Raw genomic sequence first — 15,261 nt, 5'->3', positions numbered from 1 at the left:
TTTGGATGAGACTAGCTCAGGACCGGGATAAGTGGCGTACACGAAGAGAGGCCTATGCTCAGCAGTGGGCGACTGAAGGCTAGAATGATGATGATGATGATGACAAAACGAAGAACGTTCTCGAGAACGGCACAGCTTTAATAACTGGTTAAAACGCTCAGAATATTGCTAAGTAAAATTCCTCCTCAACTTTTTCGGGGGTCAGTTTTGACAACATGCTATTCACGATAGTATCTTTCTCACATTCTAACTCGTAGAGGAATCAAGGCCATATTTGGGTTACCTATATTCGCTAATTAAGTCAATTATTGTTACCAAAATACCCAAAACATTTTCCTTAACATGTGTTGAATCATAAAATTCATGATCAAAACTGTACCAGCGCTTACACTGTTAACTTTACATTTTTCCTTTTGTAATAAGGTCCTCCGATGTACAGTCGACGTCAAAGATATGTTTACACTTTTGCACCTTACTCCTTTGTAATAAGGCGGAAAGTGTAAACATATCTTTGACGTCGACTGTACAATTAGGAGTGTTACCGATTTACATTCTCATTTATTTTTACGTGTGAGTAATGTATAACTTTATCCTGTTCCGATAATTTGTGAGCGTTCGCACCATTTCTGCGCGGAGTATTTGCCATAGTGGTCACATCACCATCAGAAAACGTCAAAATGGGATGCGGTGAATCTACAGTCAAATTTTTGTTGTTCATTTTCAACTTGGTGTTTGCTGTAAGTTCTCTTTTTCATTAAATATTGAGACAATAGCTTTTTTAGATTAAATATTCAGTTAGTGACAATAGTGACACTTAAACAAATTAATATTAAGTTAGCCGTGTTTTTTTTGTCCATAGTTTTTATAGTTTTCGTCATAATTCCATCATAATTAGGTAAAGCCTAACAAGTTCCTTTTTAGCCCTCGCCACGTTGCGGATTTTCGATGGAACTAATTTATTTTAATGGCAATTATTTTGTTTGACATCCGACATTGAAAGTCATTGAATGTCACCGATGTCAAACAAATCGAAAATGATTGTAAATATTTCAGGATAATAATAGATTTTGCAATCAAAATGCCCAAAAAAATTCACACCGATGCTAAACAAATAATTTTAAATACATTAAAATACTTGCGACAGAAAAAGGATACGGGATTCAGTAGCATTCCATTAAACAATGTTGTGAAATTATTTGTTGACATGACGGGTACTGATTTTCATAGTGAGTTTGTAATAAACTGGTTAGTTTTGTACTAAATATGAATATTAATTATTAAATTATTATTTTTCTTATTTAAGGCGTCTTTAGTGCTATAATCAAAAATATTTATTATAAGAATGAGCCATTACCACCACGAGTGACTGAATCTGGTAAATATATATACGGAGGTCGAATATTTAGAATCAAATTATGGCGGATAGGTAAATTATTCATACTTAATTATCAACTAAACATGCTCTTTCGATTGGGTTTCGATTGGGAAACATACTTCTACAACTCACATGTACATAATTGTATACCTCACTCGCTCTTGCACGATGCCAATACACACTGTCCCGACTATTCATGACGTACACGTATTGTTGCTATATGTAAGCTGTTTGTAGCGACATTATATCAGGGCTAAAAAAGAACTTGTCAGGCTATATACAGGGTGATTCAGGAGACGTGAGCAGGACTAACACTGCGCATTTCGTAAATTATAAGCAACTGTTTCGTATCAGTATTAGTGCGGTTAACGTTAATTTTCTAGTCGTGTTGAAAAAAAAAGTTATTAATTTATTTACGACATGCATGGTCACCCTACAGTTAGAATACTAAACTACCGATATTCTGTGTCAAATTGAATGTCATCACGATCTGGTTACTTTTGAAAACTCGTATGTCATTCAAGTTTGACAGTTTATTTTCTTCGTAATCAATATGCTGTCATTGCGGTTAAAGAGGTTTTATGTTTATTAATTAGATCTTGTAGGGTGACCATGATTGCAGAGAATTAAATTTGCCCTAGACAAAAACAAAAAAATAGGAAAAAGTGTGCTTGTTTCACCTTAATACGACGGTGATCGATCAATTATCAGTTACTGAGTGTGCAGGATTAGTCCTGCTCACGTCTCATGAATCACCCTGTATATAAAATTAAACTAAAAATTCCCATACCCGAATTTCGACATGTAACTTCTCCATTTCCGGTTTTGAAATATCGTAAAAATCGGTACGAAAATATACTTAGTATTTTAGGATTCAGAAGGGTCAATTTCACCAAACGAGCATTTTTGTCTAATTTCCATGGAATTTGGAAATACCAACAATACACAAAAAAAAATATGCTGAGAATTTGATAAAAAATATAATAAATATTAATTTTCTTATGGGATAAAAATATTAATAAAACTATAAAAGTTATTTAAATTTAAAATTTTGGTCAGGGCACGGGAATTAGTGTGTCCATGGAAATTAGATTTTACTAGGACGGAAATTAGAACACGGCACGGGAATTGTTTTCTTAACTTATTTTGATACTTAAAACTATTATTTATGTATATTTTAATCTACAATAATATACTGCAACCATACTGAAGTGGCATCGGACATATTTACCTTCTTTAATTTTAGTTTCGAACGACAAATCTACGAAAGTATGTTACACTAAAAACTACGTATATGACTAATCCTTTCCTTTATTTTAATGACAATTTTTATTTTATTTAAGTAAAATGTACATATTTCAAAACAATACTTTGAGTAGTTTCGTAAACTTGTCCGCCTTTACATACAAAACTATTCATTAAAAAGTGTCATTATGTATCTGCATGTAGATAGGTACAAGGGGTATGATCTGGTATATGGTCGTATAGGAAATGATACTAAGAAATAAATAGGGGCACAGTGAGAAGAAGTTATTGTGTAAGTTAATCTGAAGAAATCGAATATGCTGCCTTCATAAATTAATAACCCAAAAAATTGTTTGAACACATATGAGGTAAGGTGGGGTAAGACTATCACCGGGGTAAGACTATCACTTTTATGGAATCCTCATACTGTTAGTCTTGCCCCGATCAAAATAAACTAAGTTAGTCTTACCCCGCCTTACTTTACACATAGGTATACAGGGTGTCCCTGCCCTGCGGGAAAATCTTCAAAGCGTAGGTTGGTTAAGTAATTACTCAAAAATATCATAATCTTCCTTAAAAAAACTTGCTTACAAAATACCCCCTGGCACTGACTAAAATAACCGACTTGGTTTCACATTACATCCCAAAACTTTTTTATAGTAGAGTAGAAGAACTGCGTTGCGAGATTTGCATCTTTTTACATGAATTGAAATGATCCCATCTCTTTTTGTAGGCTGTCCTTCTTTTCGGGTAAACATACCCATACCATACTGATACTATGTATATACATATCATAATACATCTTTATTCATACTCACATCGTCCATCGTAGTGTACCTTTATTTTCCCTACTAATTGTAAGAACTAAAAGGTAACGTTGTTATCGCATATATTTCTATAGGATTACAAACTTAATTATGCAGTTATCTTTAGAACGTGACTAATATTGCAGTATTATTACATTTATAGCAAACCGAGTAAAGCGCGCCACTCGTGGACAACTCCCGGCGCGATATAGTAATTAAGTAGAGCGGAAGCTATGGCCATCCGTCTCGTTCTAACCTAAGACGCAGAGTTGCCGTCCCGCTCTCGCGTAGCATCATGGCGAGCGCGGATCTGTCTTGTCTCTCGACACACGACGCCTCACCGCGCTCTCGAAGAGTTTTGTTTATTTTGTGAATAATTAATGAATAACGGTAGATTAAGTTTAGTGATTATTGGGTTTGAACCCCCAAACTGTGTGAACAAAAATAACTTGCTAGTGTACGGATTCTGTTGTTGTGACTGAATAGATTGACTATAACCTACACGGCAGTATTATTTTAGCACTCCTGAGGTAACCCTCTCATATATGGCGCATCCAACGTGAAATAATAACAAGTTCGTTCGAAAGTGTAGTTGAAAGTACATTTCTTTAGTGAGTGTGTCGATATGCCGCCGAAAACGAGAAAAGCGGCCAGTACAGAGCCCGAGACCGACGAAGAACCGCAAAATGGCGGTGATGAAGAAGCTCGCGAGGCGGACACAGCCGACGCGGTGACTACGGCATTGGCCGACATTAATATGTTTTCGACTCAAAATGTGCAAAACATCATAGAGACGCTACAGCGATCGCAGACCGAAGCCCTGAAAGAGTTGTTACAATCAGTATCGTCGCGTACTACGTCGTGTACAGCTCAAGGTCAAGGAACGTTAACGGGCTGCAAGACCACTTTCTCCGGCCAGCCGCAGGAGTCAGTGGAAGCTTTTATTGACGCAGTAGACGCCTATAGTGAATGCGCACAGGTTTCGGATACAAATGTCCTGCGCGGTCTGGCGTACCTTCTAAAAGAAAACGCGGCGACATGGTGGCAGGGTGTGAAACAGCAAATTACTTCATGGCAGCAGGCTAAAGAGAATCTTATAAGTGCCTACGGTGACCGCCGCCCGCCCCATCGCTTATATATAGAGATATTTTCATCGCCACAGCAAACGGAAAACACCGACGTGTTTGTGGCGCGAATACGTTCCCTTTTCGCGCGACTCCCCGAGGGAGATATTTCCGAAAAGGCGCAACTTGACATGACGTACGGACTCATGAATAGCAGGATAAGGAAGAGGCTACGGAGGGAGGACTTCGCAACTTTTAAAGAGCTACTCCGCCGTGCGCGAAGCGTGGAAGATTCTTTCGACGAGGGGGAGAGGAAACAAACACCGTCGCAGGCTTCAAGCCGCACGGTGACCTCAAACCAACGCGCGCCTCCCGCTTCAACAACCACGGCGCGTACGGGTACATCGCATGCCAGCGGCGCCGCGGCCGCGCCGCCCCGGGCGCCGCAATCGTCCGCGCTCGCGCAGCCGCGCGCGCCGGCGCCGACGCCTGCTCAACCGGCGGTCGCGCAAGGCACCGGCGCTGCAGTCACTAGTGTCACCACCACCGCCGCCGCCGCGGACGCGACCGCGAAAAAGCTGCGACCCGTGTGTGCGTACTGTCGAAGGTTTGGACACTCCAAAGACCAATGCCGTAAGCTCATGAACTCAGGTGAGTCCACGTCTAAGAATAACTCTGCAAATAGTGCAAATGTGCCATCTAACAGTGAAACAAGTGATATTAGCTTTTATAGTGTCGATTTTAACCCGTGCAATATCACGTCGAAAGATAGATTGCAAAATCCCTATTTTGCTATGAGTGACACATGCAGCAATTTGAGCCCTATTTCGTATAATAATAAAGTCGAAAGTGGCACTACTCATAATTCTTATGAATTCGATGGGCCAAGTGGTAACAAGATTCCTGCATGTAACACTATAACTATAGGCGAGAAATGTGTACATTGTTTGGTACCTATAGCTTTTAAAAATATTATGTGTGCTAATCATTCTTTGAAAACGACTAACCCTCATTCATGTAACGAACAATTTCGCAGCCGCGGACCGCTTAGTTCTACTATAGTTCCGATGTGTTCTAGTAATAATTCAATAATTTCAAGTGAAGTCGCGCGAAAAGGTTCGATGATGGATAGTCGTGAACAAAACGAACCTAATATATCAAACGGTCCTAACCCACTTTTGTGCGTATTTAATAATAATCGTGCCTGTAACAATAATAATAATGATTACTCGTCGTTCGCGTCAAAGTGCATTAACCCTTCAAATGGCAGGGGCGTTACGGAAGTTGACATGTTTTTTGACGCGGACTGTAGTAAAATTTCTGATGATGAGTTGTTAAATCTGTACATGACTTATGTTGATGGGGATTGCGAGACAGTGAGTCGAACGACAAGACCGATTTTTAATATAGAGATTTTAGGCGTGAAAGGCACTGGTTTGGTAGACACGGGAGCGAGGCGGTGCGTCGCGGGACACACGCTATATGCTATTCTCTTGCGTCGGAACCATCCGCTTCGCACGATAACGCGCAACATTAAGCTTGCTGATGGGGTGTCGCGTACAATGGAAGTACTAGTTACTGTATTAGAGGTGCGATTAGAACAGGAAATCGTTAAAATTCCGTTCATAATTTTCCCTTACGCGACTAATAATGAAACGTTGTTAGGCATCGATTTTCTTACTGCTGCCGGGGTAGATATTGATTTCCTCGAGTTGGTATGGTGTTTTAGCAGGAACCGCACCGTTCAGTATAAACTGTGTTTCGAGCCTACTTCGCCCAGTGTAACCTGTGCTGCCACAAACGTCCTACGGGCTGACGAGGGAAGTCATCTTACACCAGCTGAGCGTCAAGCGCTCGCTGGCGTTCTTACTAGGCACGCACACGTCTTCACACCAGGGGGAGCTCCGACCCCTTACGCTGAGCATCGGATAGAAACAGGTGAGCATCCTCCTATAGCAGTACCACCTTATCGACTCAATCCAGCCAAGAAGGAGTTGATGAAGAAGGAGATTGATAAGATGTTAAAAGACGATATCATTGAAGAATGTGAGTCAGCTTGGAGTTCACCAGCTCTGATGGTGCCGAAGGCGAATGGTGAGATCCGGTTCTGTGTGGACTACCGTCGTTTGAATGCAATTACCAAGTCCGATACCTACCCGATGCCACGCATCGATGACTTGTTGCAGAATACGAAGCGAGATTGCTACATGAGCACCCTTGACCTTCGTTCATCGTACTGGCAGGTAATGTTAAGAGAGGCGGACAGGGACAAAAGCTCATTTGTGTGTCCGTTAGGTACCTTCCGCTTTAAGCGTATGCCATTTGGCCTGAAAAATGCCCCGGCGACGTTTCAACGGCTGATCGACCGCTTACGTTCCTGCTCAGCATTAAAAGACGTAACTGTCTTAGCTTACTTAGACGACCTTCTAGTGATCTCGGAAGGTTATCAACGTCACTTACAAGACCTCGAGGCAGTTTTCAAACGCTTGGCCGAGTTCAACCTCCACGTCAACAGGGAGAAGTGCGCTTTCGCGCGTGAAAGCGTTAGGTACCTCGGCCACGTCATAACGCAACAAGGCGTTTCCACCGATCCTGATAAGGTGAGTGCTGTACTCGAGATGAAGGAACCAGGTACCTTGAAGCATCTGCGAACCTTTCTACAAACGTGCTCGTGGTTTAGGAAGTTTATACCAAACTTCTCTAAGGTTTCCGAACCACTGACACGCCTAACTAGGAAAAATCAAGTCTGGATCTGGGGATCAGAGCAGACTCAAGCATTCCTTGAGCTGAAGCGCCTTCTGACCACAGCTCCAATTTTGGTTCAAGCCGACTTCAGTCGTCCTTTTATTCTCAGGACAGATTCGAGCAATTACGCCCTTGGAGCGGTCTTACTTCAAGGTGACGGGAACGAAGAGCGACCTATAGAGTACGCTAGTCGCCTTCTTAACGCAGCGGAGCGGAACTACTCCACTACGGAAAGGGAAGCTCTCGCAGTGGTGTGGGCGGTAGAGCGTTTTCGACCCTACCTGGACGGCCAGCCGGTCGTCATTGGCAGTGACCACCAGCCCCTACGTTGGCTGCTGTCACTGAAGTCACCAGCAGGGAGGTTGGTACGTTGGGCCCTTAGACTCCAGGCCTTTGATATCCGTTTCAAATACACTCCGGGGAAGGCGAACGTGGTAGCCGACACGCTGAGTAGGCCAGTCTGCTCCGGGGACTCCCGTGAGGACTGCGGAATCTGCTCGGTCGTGGTCGACCTACCAAAGAAGAATCCAGCAGAGTTGAGGCGGGAACAGCTCGCTGACCCCGAGGTGGAGAAGATTATCAAAGAAATCGAGGGTTCCGACGAGGTGGCATCTCGACGATGGACGGAGCGCGGCTACTTAATGGATCAAGGGGTACTATACAGGTACAACCCCGATTCAGATAGTGAGACCCCACAGCTCGTGATACCCAGTAGTCTCAGAGCGGAGATTATAAAGGAATGCCACGACTCGCCGGTAGCCGGACACCCTGGCGTCGATCGTACGTATCAGAAGGTTGCCCAGCTGTACTACTTTACAGGTATGCGGAGAATAATCACTGATTATGTCAAAGCCTGCATACACTGTCAACGCTACAAAGCCACAAATACCAAGCCTCCAGGTCTTTTGCAGACACCGCTCATGAACCAACGCAATGAAGTGCTGGCCATGGATTTATTCGGTCCTTTGCCACCAGGAGACCAGGGGGAGAGGTGGATTTTCCTCGTCGAGGACACTGCTACCCGGTGGACAGAGCTATACGCACTCAAGGACGCCACCGCTGAAGCTTGTGCGGTGATTCTCGTCGAGGAGTACTTTATGCGTTTTGGTCTACCACGTAGAGTCATTTCCGACAATGGTGTCCAGTTCGTATCCGCAGTTATGCGTCAGTGCATGGCAGCTCTAGGAATAAAACAAAATCTCGCCCCGTTATACCACCCAGAAGCCAACCCTGCGGAACGCAAAAATCGAGACATGAAAGCGATGTTAGCACAGCTCGTGGAAGAAGACCACACTTCTTGGCCACGGAAGTTACCGGTGATACGGTTCGCCTTGAACAGTGCAAGATGCCGCACCACAGGTAAATCACCCGCTTATTTAACATTCGGGAGGGAAATGCGGTCACCCACAGAGGTCATCCATGACCTACGTGCCATCTTGGATAAAGATAACTTTGTCCCACAGATAACTCCGTATCTCCGATCATTTTTAAACTCCTTATCAGGTATTCGGGAACGTGTGGAGGTCCAACAGGATAAAGCAAAGCAGTATGCCGATACGTCGCGCCGACCTTCAGATGAATTTGAGGTAGGTGACTTAGTCCTCCTTAAGTCGCATCTGCTGAGTAATACATCGAAGGATGTAACTGCTAAGTTTCTCCCACGTCGCGATGGACCGTACGTCATAACAGAGAAGGTTAGTCCTACGACGTACACAATCGCTAGCACCGACCAACCGGATATTTCTCTCGGTAGATACCACACTCAGGACCTTACCCGTTACCAAGGTAACGATGGCGATACCCCACGACCTGTTATTCCTAAGAGGAATCGCGGACGTCCAGCTAAGGCTGATAGGAATGATAGGGTACTAGTCCAGGAGCGGGGGCGTTCTCCAGGACTAGAGGGGGAGCATATAGCAAACCGAGTAAAGCGCGCCACTCGTGGACAACTCCCGGCGCGATATAGTAATTAAGTAGAGCGGAAGCTATGGCCATCCGTCTCGTTCTAACCTAAGACGCAGAGTTGCCGTCCCGCTCTCGCGTAGCATCATGGCGAGCGCGGATCTGTCTTGTCTCTCGACACACGACGCCTCACCGCGCTCTCGAAGAGTTTTGTTTATTTTGTGAATAATTAATGAATAACGGTAGATTAAGTTTAGTGATTATTGGGTTTGAACCCCCAAACTGTGTGAACAAAAATAACTTGCTAGTGTACGGATTCTGTTGTTGTGACTGAATAGATTGACTATAACCTACACGGCAGTATTATTTTAGCACTCCTGAGGTAACCCTCTCATACATTTTTATTGGCTTAAAAAGCTAAAACCTAATTACGTTTCAAATTTGGAACTTGTGGGTATGCTAGAAGTACCTTAAAATAATATTGATTGAGAGTGATTGTGCCAGTGACAAAACTAAGGGATTTTAAAGTGTATTAATTCTTAGACTACATGCTCAAATTAAATGTTATTTAGATAGAATGTTATTGAGATTTGATGGTATGGCCGTGCCACTTTGTTTTGCTCGACTTGGCGGCGGCACTGCTGTGCCCCCAGATCCTTTGTCCTTCTTCAGGCCTCAAACTATCTCCATGCCAAATATGTATTATCAAGATGATATTGTTTCAGTGGCTTAAGCGTGACGAGATAACAGACAGACAGACAGAGATACTTTCGCATTTATAATATAGTAAGAATAGGATATATTTATTTTTTCTTGTACCTATTATAAAAGCTAATTTATAACAACTAATCTATTAAACGAGCAATTCTTGTATATATTTCGGGGATCTCGGAAACAGCTCTAACGATTTCGATGAAATTTGATCATATATGGGCGTTTTCTGGGATGAAAAATCGATCTAGCTAGGTGTCTCTGGGAAAACGCGCATTTTTGAGTTTTTAGGTAGGTATATGTTTTCCGAGCAAAGCTCGGTCTCCCAGATATTTAAATTTTATACGGCTTACGCTGTCAGCTGTCAAATTTACAAAATAAAACCATTGTAAATTTGATTCATTTTGTTTCATGTAACCTTAGGTACGGGTATTATAATATGTAATAATTCCAAAAATAGTTTTATGTTTATATAATATTTTAATATTATAATATGATAAATGAATAAGGTAAGGTGGCGCAAGACTAACAGTACGAGGATTCCATACAAGTGATAGTCTTACCCTAGTGTCGTCTTATCCCACCTTACCTTACGTATTAAAATTGCCCGGGTTATTCGGGTCCACCCTGTAAGTATGTACTATAGTACTTATACTAAAAAACCGTTCATAGATTTTTGTGCATTCTCTGAGATTTCCTTAAATGTAAAATAGAAAGATATACGTCATATTATTATTACATATAATATATATTCAATGCCAATATATATATATGTAATAATAATATGACGTAAACATTGCCAAGTAACTTACAGTGCCCCCAATTAAAAATTTGTTGACAATAAATGTAATACTTTCTAATTCCCGTGCCACTTAATCAGCTGTTTTAGGTAAATATTCTATGGGAATTAGGGCACGGAAATTAGAATTCGTAATAAAAAAATTCGCCAAAAATTTAAATCGTGTTTAAACAAACTGTTATGTTATCGCTTACATAAAGATACATAAAGGGCTCCTTAATATGACAATTGTTTTTGAAAAGCTATGTGGGAAATAAAAATTATAAGGGGCATCGAAATTAGAAAAAAATTGTCGCCCACCCGGATTCCGAAATACTTATGCGATTTGCTCGAACACGCCGCGGCTTGACGTACATCCGCTTGCTTTGAGAATCAGCCGAATATTGCCAGTACAGGTGAGGCGGGACACGAGGCGGTTCAGATACAGACGTCGGCTGTGAGAGCCCTTTGAGTTTTGCCGACGAAATTTTACTCGCGCGCTCGGACAAAATTTAAACTTCGATCACGAGTTATTTACCACAATGAAGTTAATAGTGTATGTGCTCAGTGATAGTAAATATCATCTAGTTTAAGTATTTGACACTAAATTAGTGATACTAATGTAGAATTTTTCGTAGGATTTTTCATTATGCTCAAAAGTAGATTCCGGACAGGGCACGGGAGTAGTAATTTGAGCCTTTAGGTATTTTTAAGTGTACTCTAAAAACCAATTAATCAGTGAATTCATATGGAACCCGGTGTGAAAGTGTGGCTTCTTTATGTAAAAAAAAAATGGTAAGTATTATTTGATGCTAACCCGCGATTTTCATCACGGACAGAAAAAAAATCGTGTTCAGAAATTGACCCAGAAATCAGGTTTTCAATTTTCATGCGCTACCTATTAATAAGGGTTTATTTTTAAGGGGCTTTTTAAAAAAATGGTAACATTTACTTTTTTTCTTAAAACCATCAACTTTTGGGTTCAGGGCTATAACAGCGAAAATCGAAGTTCGCAAATTGCGGGAATTTTTCTCTGTCACTCTAACTACGCCTTCATTGGAGTAAAAGAGAAAGATCCCCGCAATTTTCCCGCAAGCCGCTCTGAACCCTGTGTGCGCGTGTAGGTACTCTAACTTAGAAATGTGACCTTTTTTTTCCTAGTTGGTCGGCGCGACCGTCCTAGGCATTGGAGTGGCCGGGTACCTAAAAGTAGAAGCTGTAGCGAGGATCCTCGGATCCCATGGAGGCCATGTGCCCATCTTCTACATCGTGCTGGGGTCTCTGGTGTTCGGCGTCGCGTTCTTCGGGTGCTGCGGGGCTGTGACCGAGAGTCAATGCATGCTTTTTACAGTGAGTACACGCGTATCCAGGGTTGAAAATGAACTGGTAGTTGCCCAAACATAAAAGTACTGTTCAATAGTCTTATAAATCGAAAGGCTTTAATTAAAGCTTGACAATATTAAGTGCTGGCTAGAAATCATATTTCCCGAAAAAAAAAATGAATATTTACGTAGGTCTCTCGTCTGAAGCAATATTTTCAGCCCCAACTGATATCCCTTATGGATGAATCTTCAAAAATGCAGTAATAACTTATATTTTTTTCTAACATCATGTCTTTTTAAGAAGTTTCAAGTCCATCGCCAGACGAGGCCAGGTTGATGTGCAAACTATATTTAAATGTGATGTAGTGGTGTAGGTAATACTTCACTACTACATCATTATTATTATTAGATCTCATTACGGGGGTGACATTGTCACTGCGTGACAAAACCCCTTAAAAAAAAAAAAGATTAAAAAAAAAAAAAGTCCATCGCTCAAAAATAAATCTGTACAAACGTTCAACCCCCTTTCAACCCCCATAGCCACCAGCATAGTCATTGCTAGTATTAATGGTGCTGACTGTACCTATATAAGAGTTTATGATATGACATATAACATCAATTTCAATTTTATGGCTTTCCTCAACGAATTAGGTGAGTACATACCACCCCCGGTCCAACTTTAATAAACTCTGCTATGACGTTACTAATGATGGGGATACCTATGAGGTATCCCCATCCTCGTATACTTTTCCCGTTTATACCATTTGTTTTAATCACAATATTTAATAATTTTAATCGAATAAAGCGAAGTTCTTTAGGTACTTACATATTATGTACATATCAAACGCAGCTGGCTCGGAGGGCGACGTCCCGGCATTTCGAAGATTTTTAGGATAGGTAGTTTGTTCCGCGATAACTTTAGTAGATTTGTTCTAATTTAAATGAAACTAGGTGAAATAATCATTTGTCTGTATCTGTCATTTTGACTTATGTATTTGTAAGAAAGGGATAAAACAACACAATTTAACTATAAATCAGGCCCGTAAAGTTTCCCCCCTAAACTGTTTTGTTACAAATATGTACCTAGTTAAAACATATTTCTTATCTGTGAAAATGTTGTTATTGCGTAATTGTAATATAAAACCTTATTTATATTGAATATTTTTTTTATTCCAGTTCTCTATCTTCATGGGTTTACTAATGGCCCTGAAAGTAATTCTGATAGCATTGGTATTCGTGAAGAAGGAGTGGCTGGATGTAGTTATCACGAATACTAATGAGACCTTGGAAGCCAAAGGTGCGGAACCGGTGGACCCTAAGACCATCAGGATTTGCTTTGCTGGCATTTGCTCTGTCATTATCGCCGTAGAGGTGAGATTTCTTTCCCAGTTTAAGAATGTGATTTCAAAGTAGTAAAGTCACAACGCATGGTTCCAAGACCTTGCCCGAAAATTAGCAAAGAGGGCCAATTCATTGATGTTGCACCGACATGGCTCCCTACTTCAGCTTTGCATTGGCTTATACAGCCACGAGAGATGTTGTTCCTCGCATACCTACAGACGCTGCATAAATCATATGTGAAGATGTTAAAGGCCTAATGGTAACATGCCATTTCTAACCGCAGCTGCACTACCGGTACTGAACGCGTCGCTGTCATTGTCAATTTCCATTGTAAAATTGACAGTAATGCAGCTGCGGTTAGAAATGGAATTTTACCCTAATGATTGTAAAGTACAGTTAGCATAAAATGTAACATATACATATATAGCGTCTCGCAGACTATGGGTCAAAAGTATTACTTATAAGGCCCCTATTTCACCAACGTGACAGGTGCGACAATTCGACAAGTCTCATTGTTGCTGCGTCACACGCATCCATGGGCTACGGTTATCGCTTACCATCGGGCGGGCCCGGCCGTATTCCTGTTTGTCACCATCATTGTATTATTTAAAAAAACTTTATTATATCGGTAAAAAACAGCTATTTCTCTTGTGATGTTTATGATGATAATGATGACAATTGTCACAAGATTTCAAAGAACTATCGGTAGGTAATTCTTGTTTTGTAAGTTTACACTTTTCGCCTTATTACAAAGGAGTAAGGTGCAAAAGCGTAAACATATCTTTGACGTCGACTGTACATGTTTATGTGTATTGCATTTCTTTTATTTTGTAGTAAAAAAAAAAATAACGCGTTTATCTCAAGCTTACTTACATCTAAATACATACAATCTTCTGCCAAACCACAAAGCGGTTTGTTGGCGGGTTTCACAGTGCCTATGGTTTTAAATACTGTAATGCTGTGTTACTGATTTAATCAATAAATTAGTAAATATATGTCTCATTACAGATGGTCGGTATGGTGTTCGGGTGCTGCCTTGCTGTCCACGTGCGTCGCAACAACGGATATGGTTATGCATAGACGTCCCACACTGTAGATCCTCGTTCAACCGCCATCAGATATATCGGAGCGGCCAAGGTGCTCACAAATATCTGAACACGCCTCTATTGTCAAGGCGTTAGAGTCCGTGATCAGATATTTTTGAGCACCTCAGCCGATCCGATATAACTGAAGGCGAATGTAGGTACAACACGACGTGGTCATGCCCTCAAGATGCCATAACAACTAAAGATCACATTCGGATTGGGACTGCAGCAGTGCAGAGTGGCGGTGCGTTGCAGCAAAAGTTGCTGTCGTTACGTTGTCAAGGTGACATTCGGATCTCCACTGCAGCTGCATTAAGGTGACAGTCCATTTCCGCCAACAGCAGCAGTACCATTCATTTTACTATGGAAATTGACAATAACACCAGTAGTGCAGCTGCGGTCAGAAATGGAAATGTTAGGGCGTTTTTGCCAATTTCATCTAGTTAATATAATGATTATGATCATGCCTCTTTTGAATTATATTTCTTGATAAAACTTTTGATATTTTATTCTCCTCCTAATCCTGTTTTTAGTTTCTACCTAATTTATTCAATCAGAAATGTCACTTGAACCGCTGACAGATCATAACCATGACAATTATCTGAATAGACCTATATGGTTCGTTAGAAAGAAAAGTTCACAGTGGCAGGCGTGGCTCACTCCGCGATTTCGTCGCACCAATAAAAGTCTCCAGCGGATTTGATAGCCCACGCAGTGTAAGTGTTATTTATACGTCACAATTTCATAAAAGTTTTACGTTTAAAATGACACTTGCACTATGTGGGCTATCTAAATCGCTGCAGACTTTTTACGGCCTAACTCTACAGGTCGCCACCTAGCGGCCATATCTGTCTTCATCGTAACAGACGCGTTTTGTTAGAGAGTGA

The 15,261-nt window shown here is 41.3% G+C and overlaps 1 protein-coding gene across 1 annotated transcript; it reads left to right on the top strand.

The window, feature by feature from the left end:
• The first annotated feature begins 530 nt into the window (after positions 1-530).
• LOC134671163 (CD63 antigen-like) lies at positions 531-14,525 on the top strand. The gene is made up of 4 exons (XM_063528934.1): positions 531-737; positions 11,788-11,976; positions 13,125-13,319; positions 14,298-14,525. Exons 1-4 carry the CDS (start codon positions 678-680, stop codon positions 14,367-14,369), a joined length of 516 nt encoding a protein of 171 aa, XP_063385004.1. The 5' UTR covers positions 531-677; the 3' UTR covers positions 14,370-14,525.
• Positions 14,526-15,261: the final 736 nt, after the last annotated feature.

The sequence above is a fragment of the Cydia fagiglandana genome, chromosome 15 (assembly GCF_963556715.1).
Source record: "Cydia fagiglandana chromosome 15, ilCydFagi1.1, whole genome shotgun sequence".
NCBI lineage: Eukaryota > Metazoa > Arthropoda > Insecta > Lepidoptera > Tortricidae > Cydia > Cydia fagiglandana.
The sequence above is the reverse complement of the archived record's forward strand: the minus strand, read 5'-3'. Positions and strand labels throughout refer to the sequence as shown.

Coding starts and splice junctions, on each gene's coding strand:
- LOC134671163 (XM_063528934.1), top strand. CDS start 678: ATGGGATGCGGTGAATCTACAGTCAAATTTTTGTTGTTCATTTTCAAC. Junction 738..11,787: donor TTTTCAACTTGGTGTTTGCT/GTAAGTTCTCTT, acceptor TTTTTTTCCTAG/TTGGTCGGCGCGACCGTCCT. Junction 11,977..13,124: donor GTCAATGCATGCTTTTTACA/GTGAGTACACGC, acceptor TTTTTATTCCAG/TTCTCTATCTTCATGGGTTT.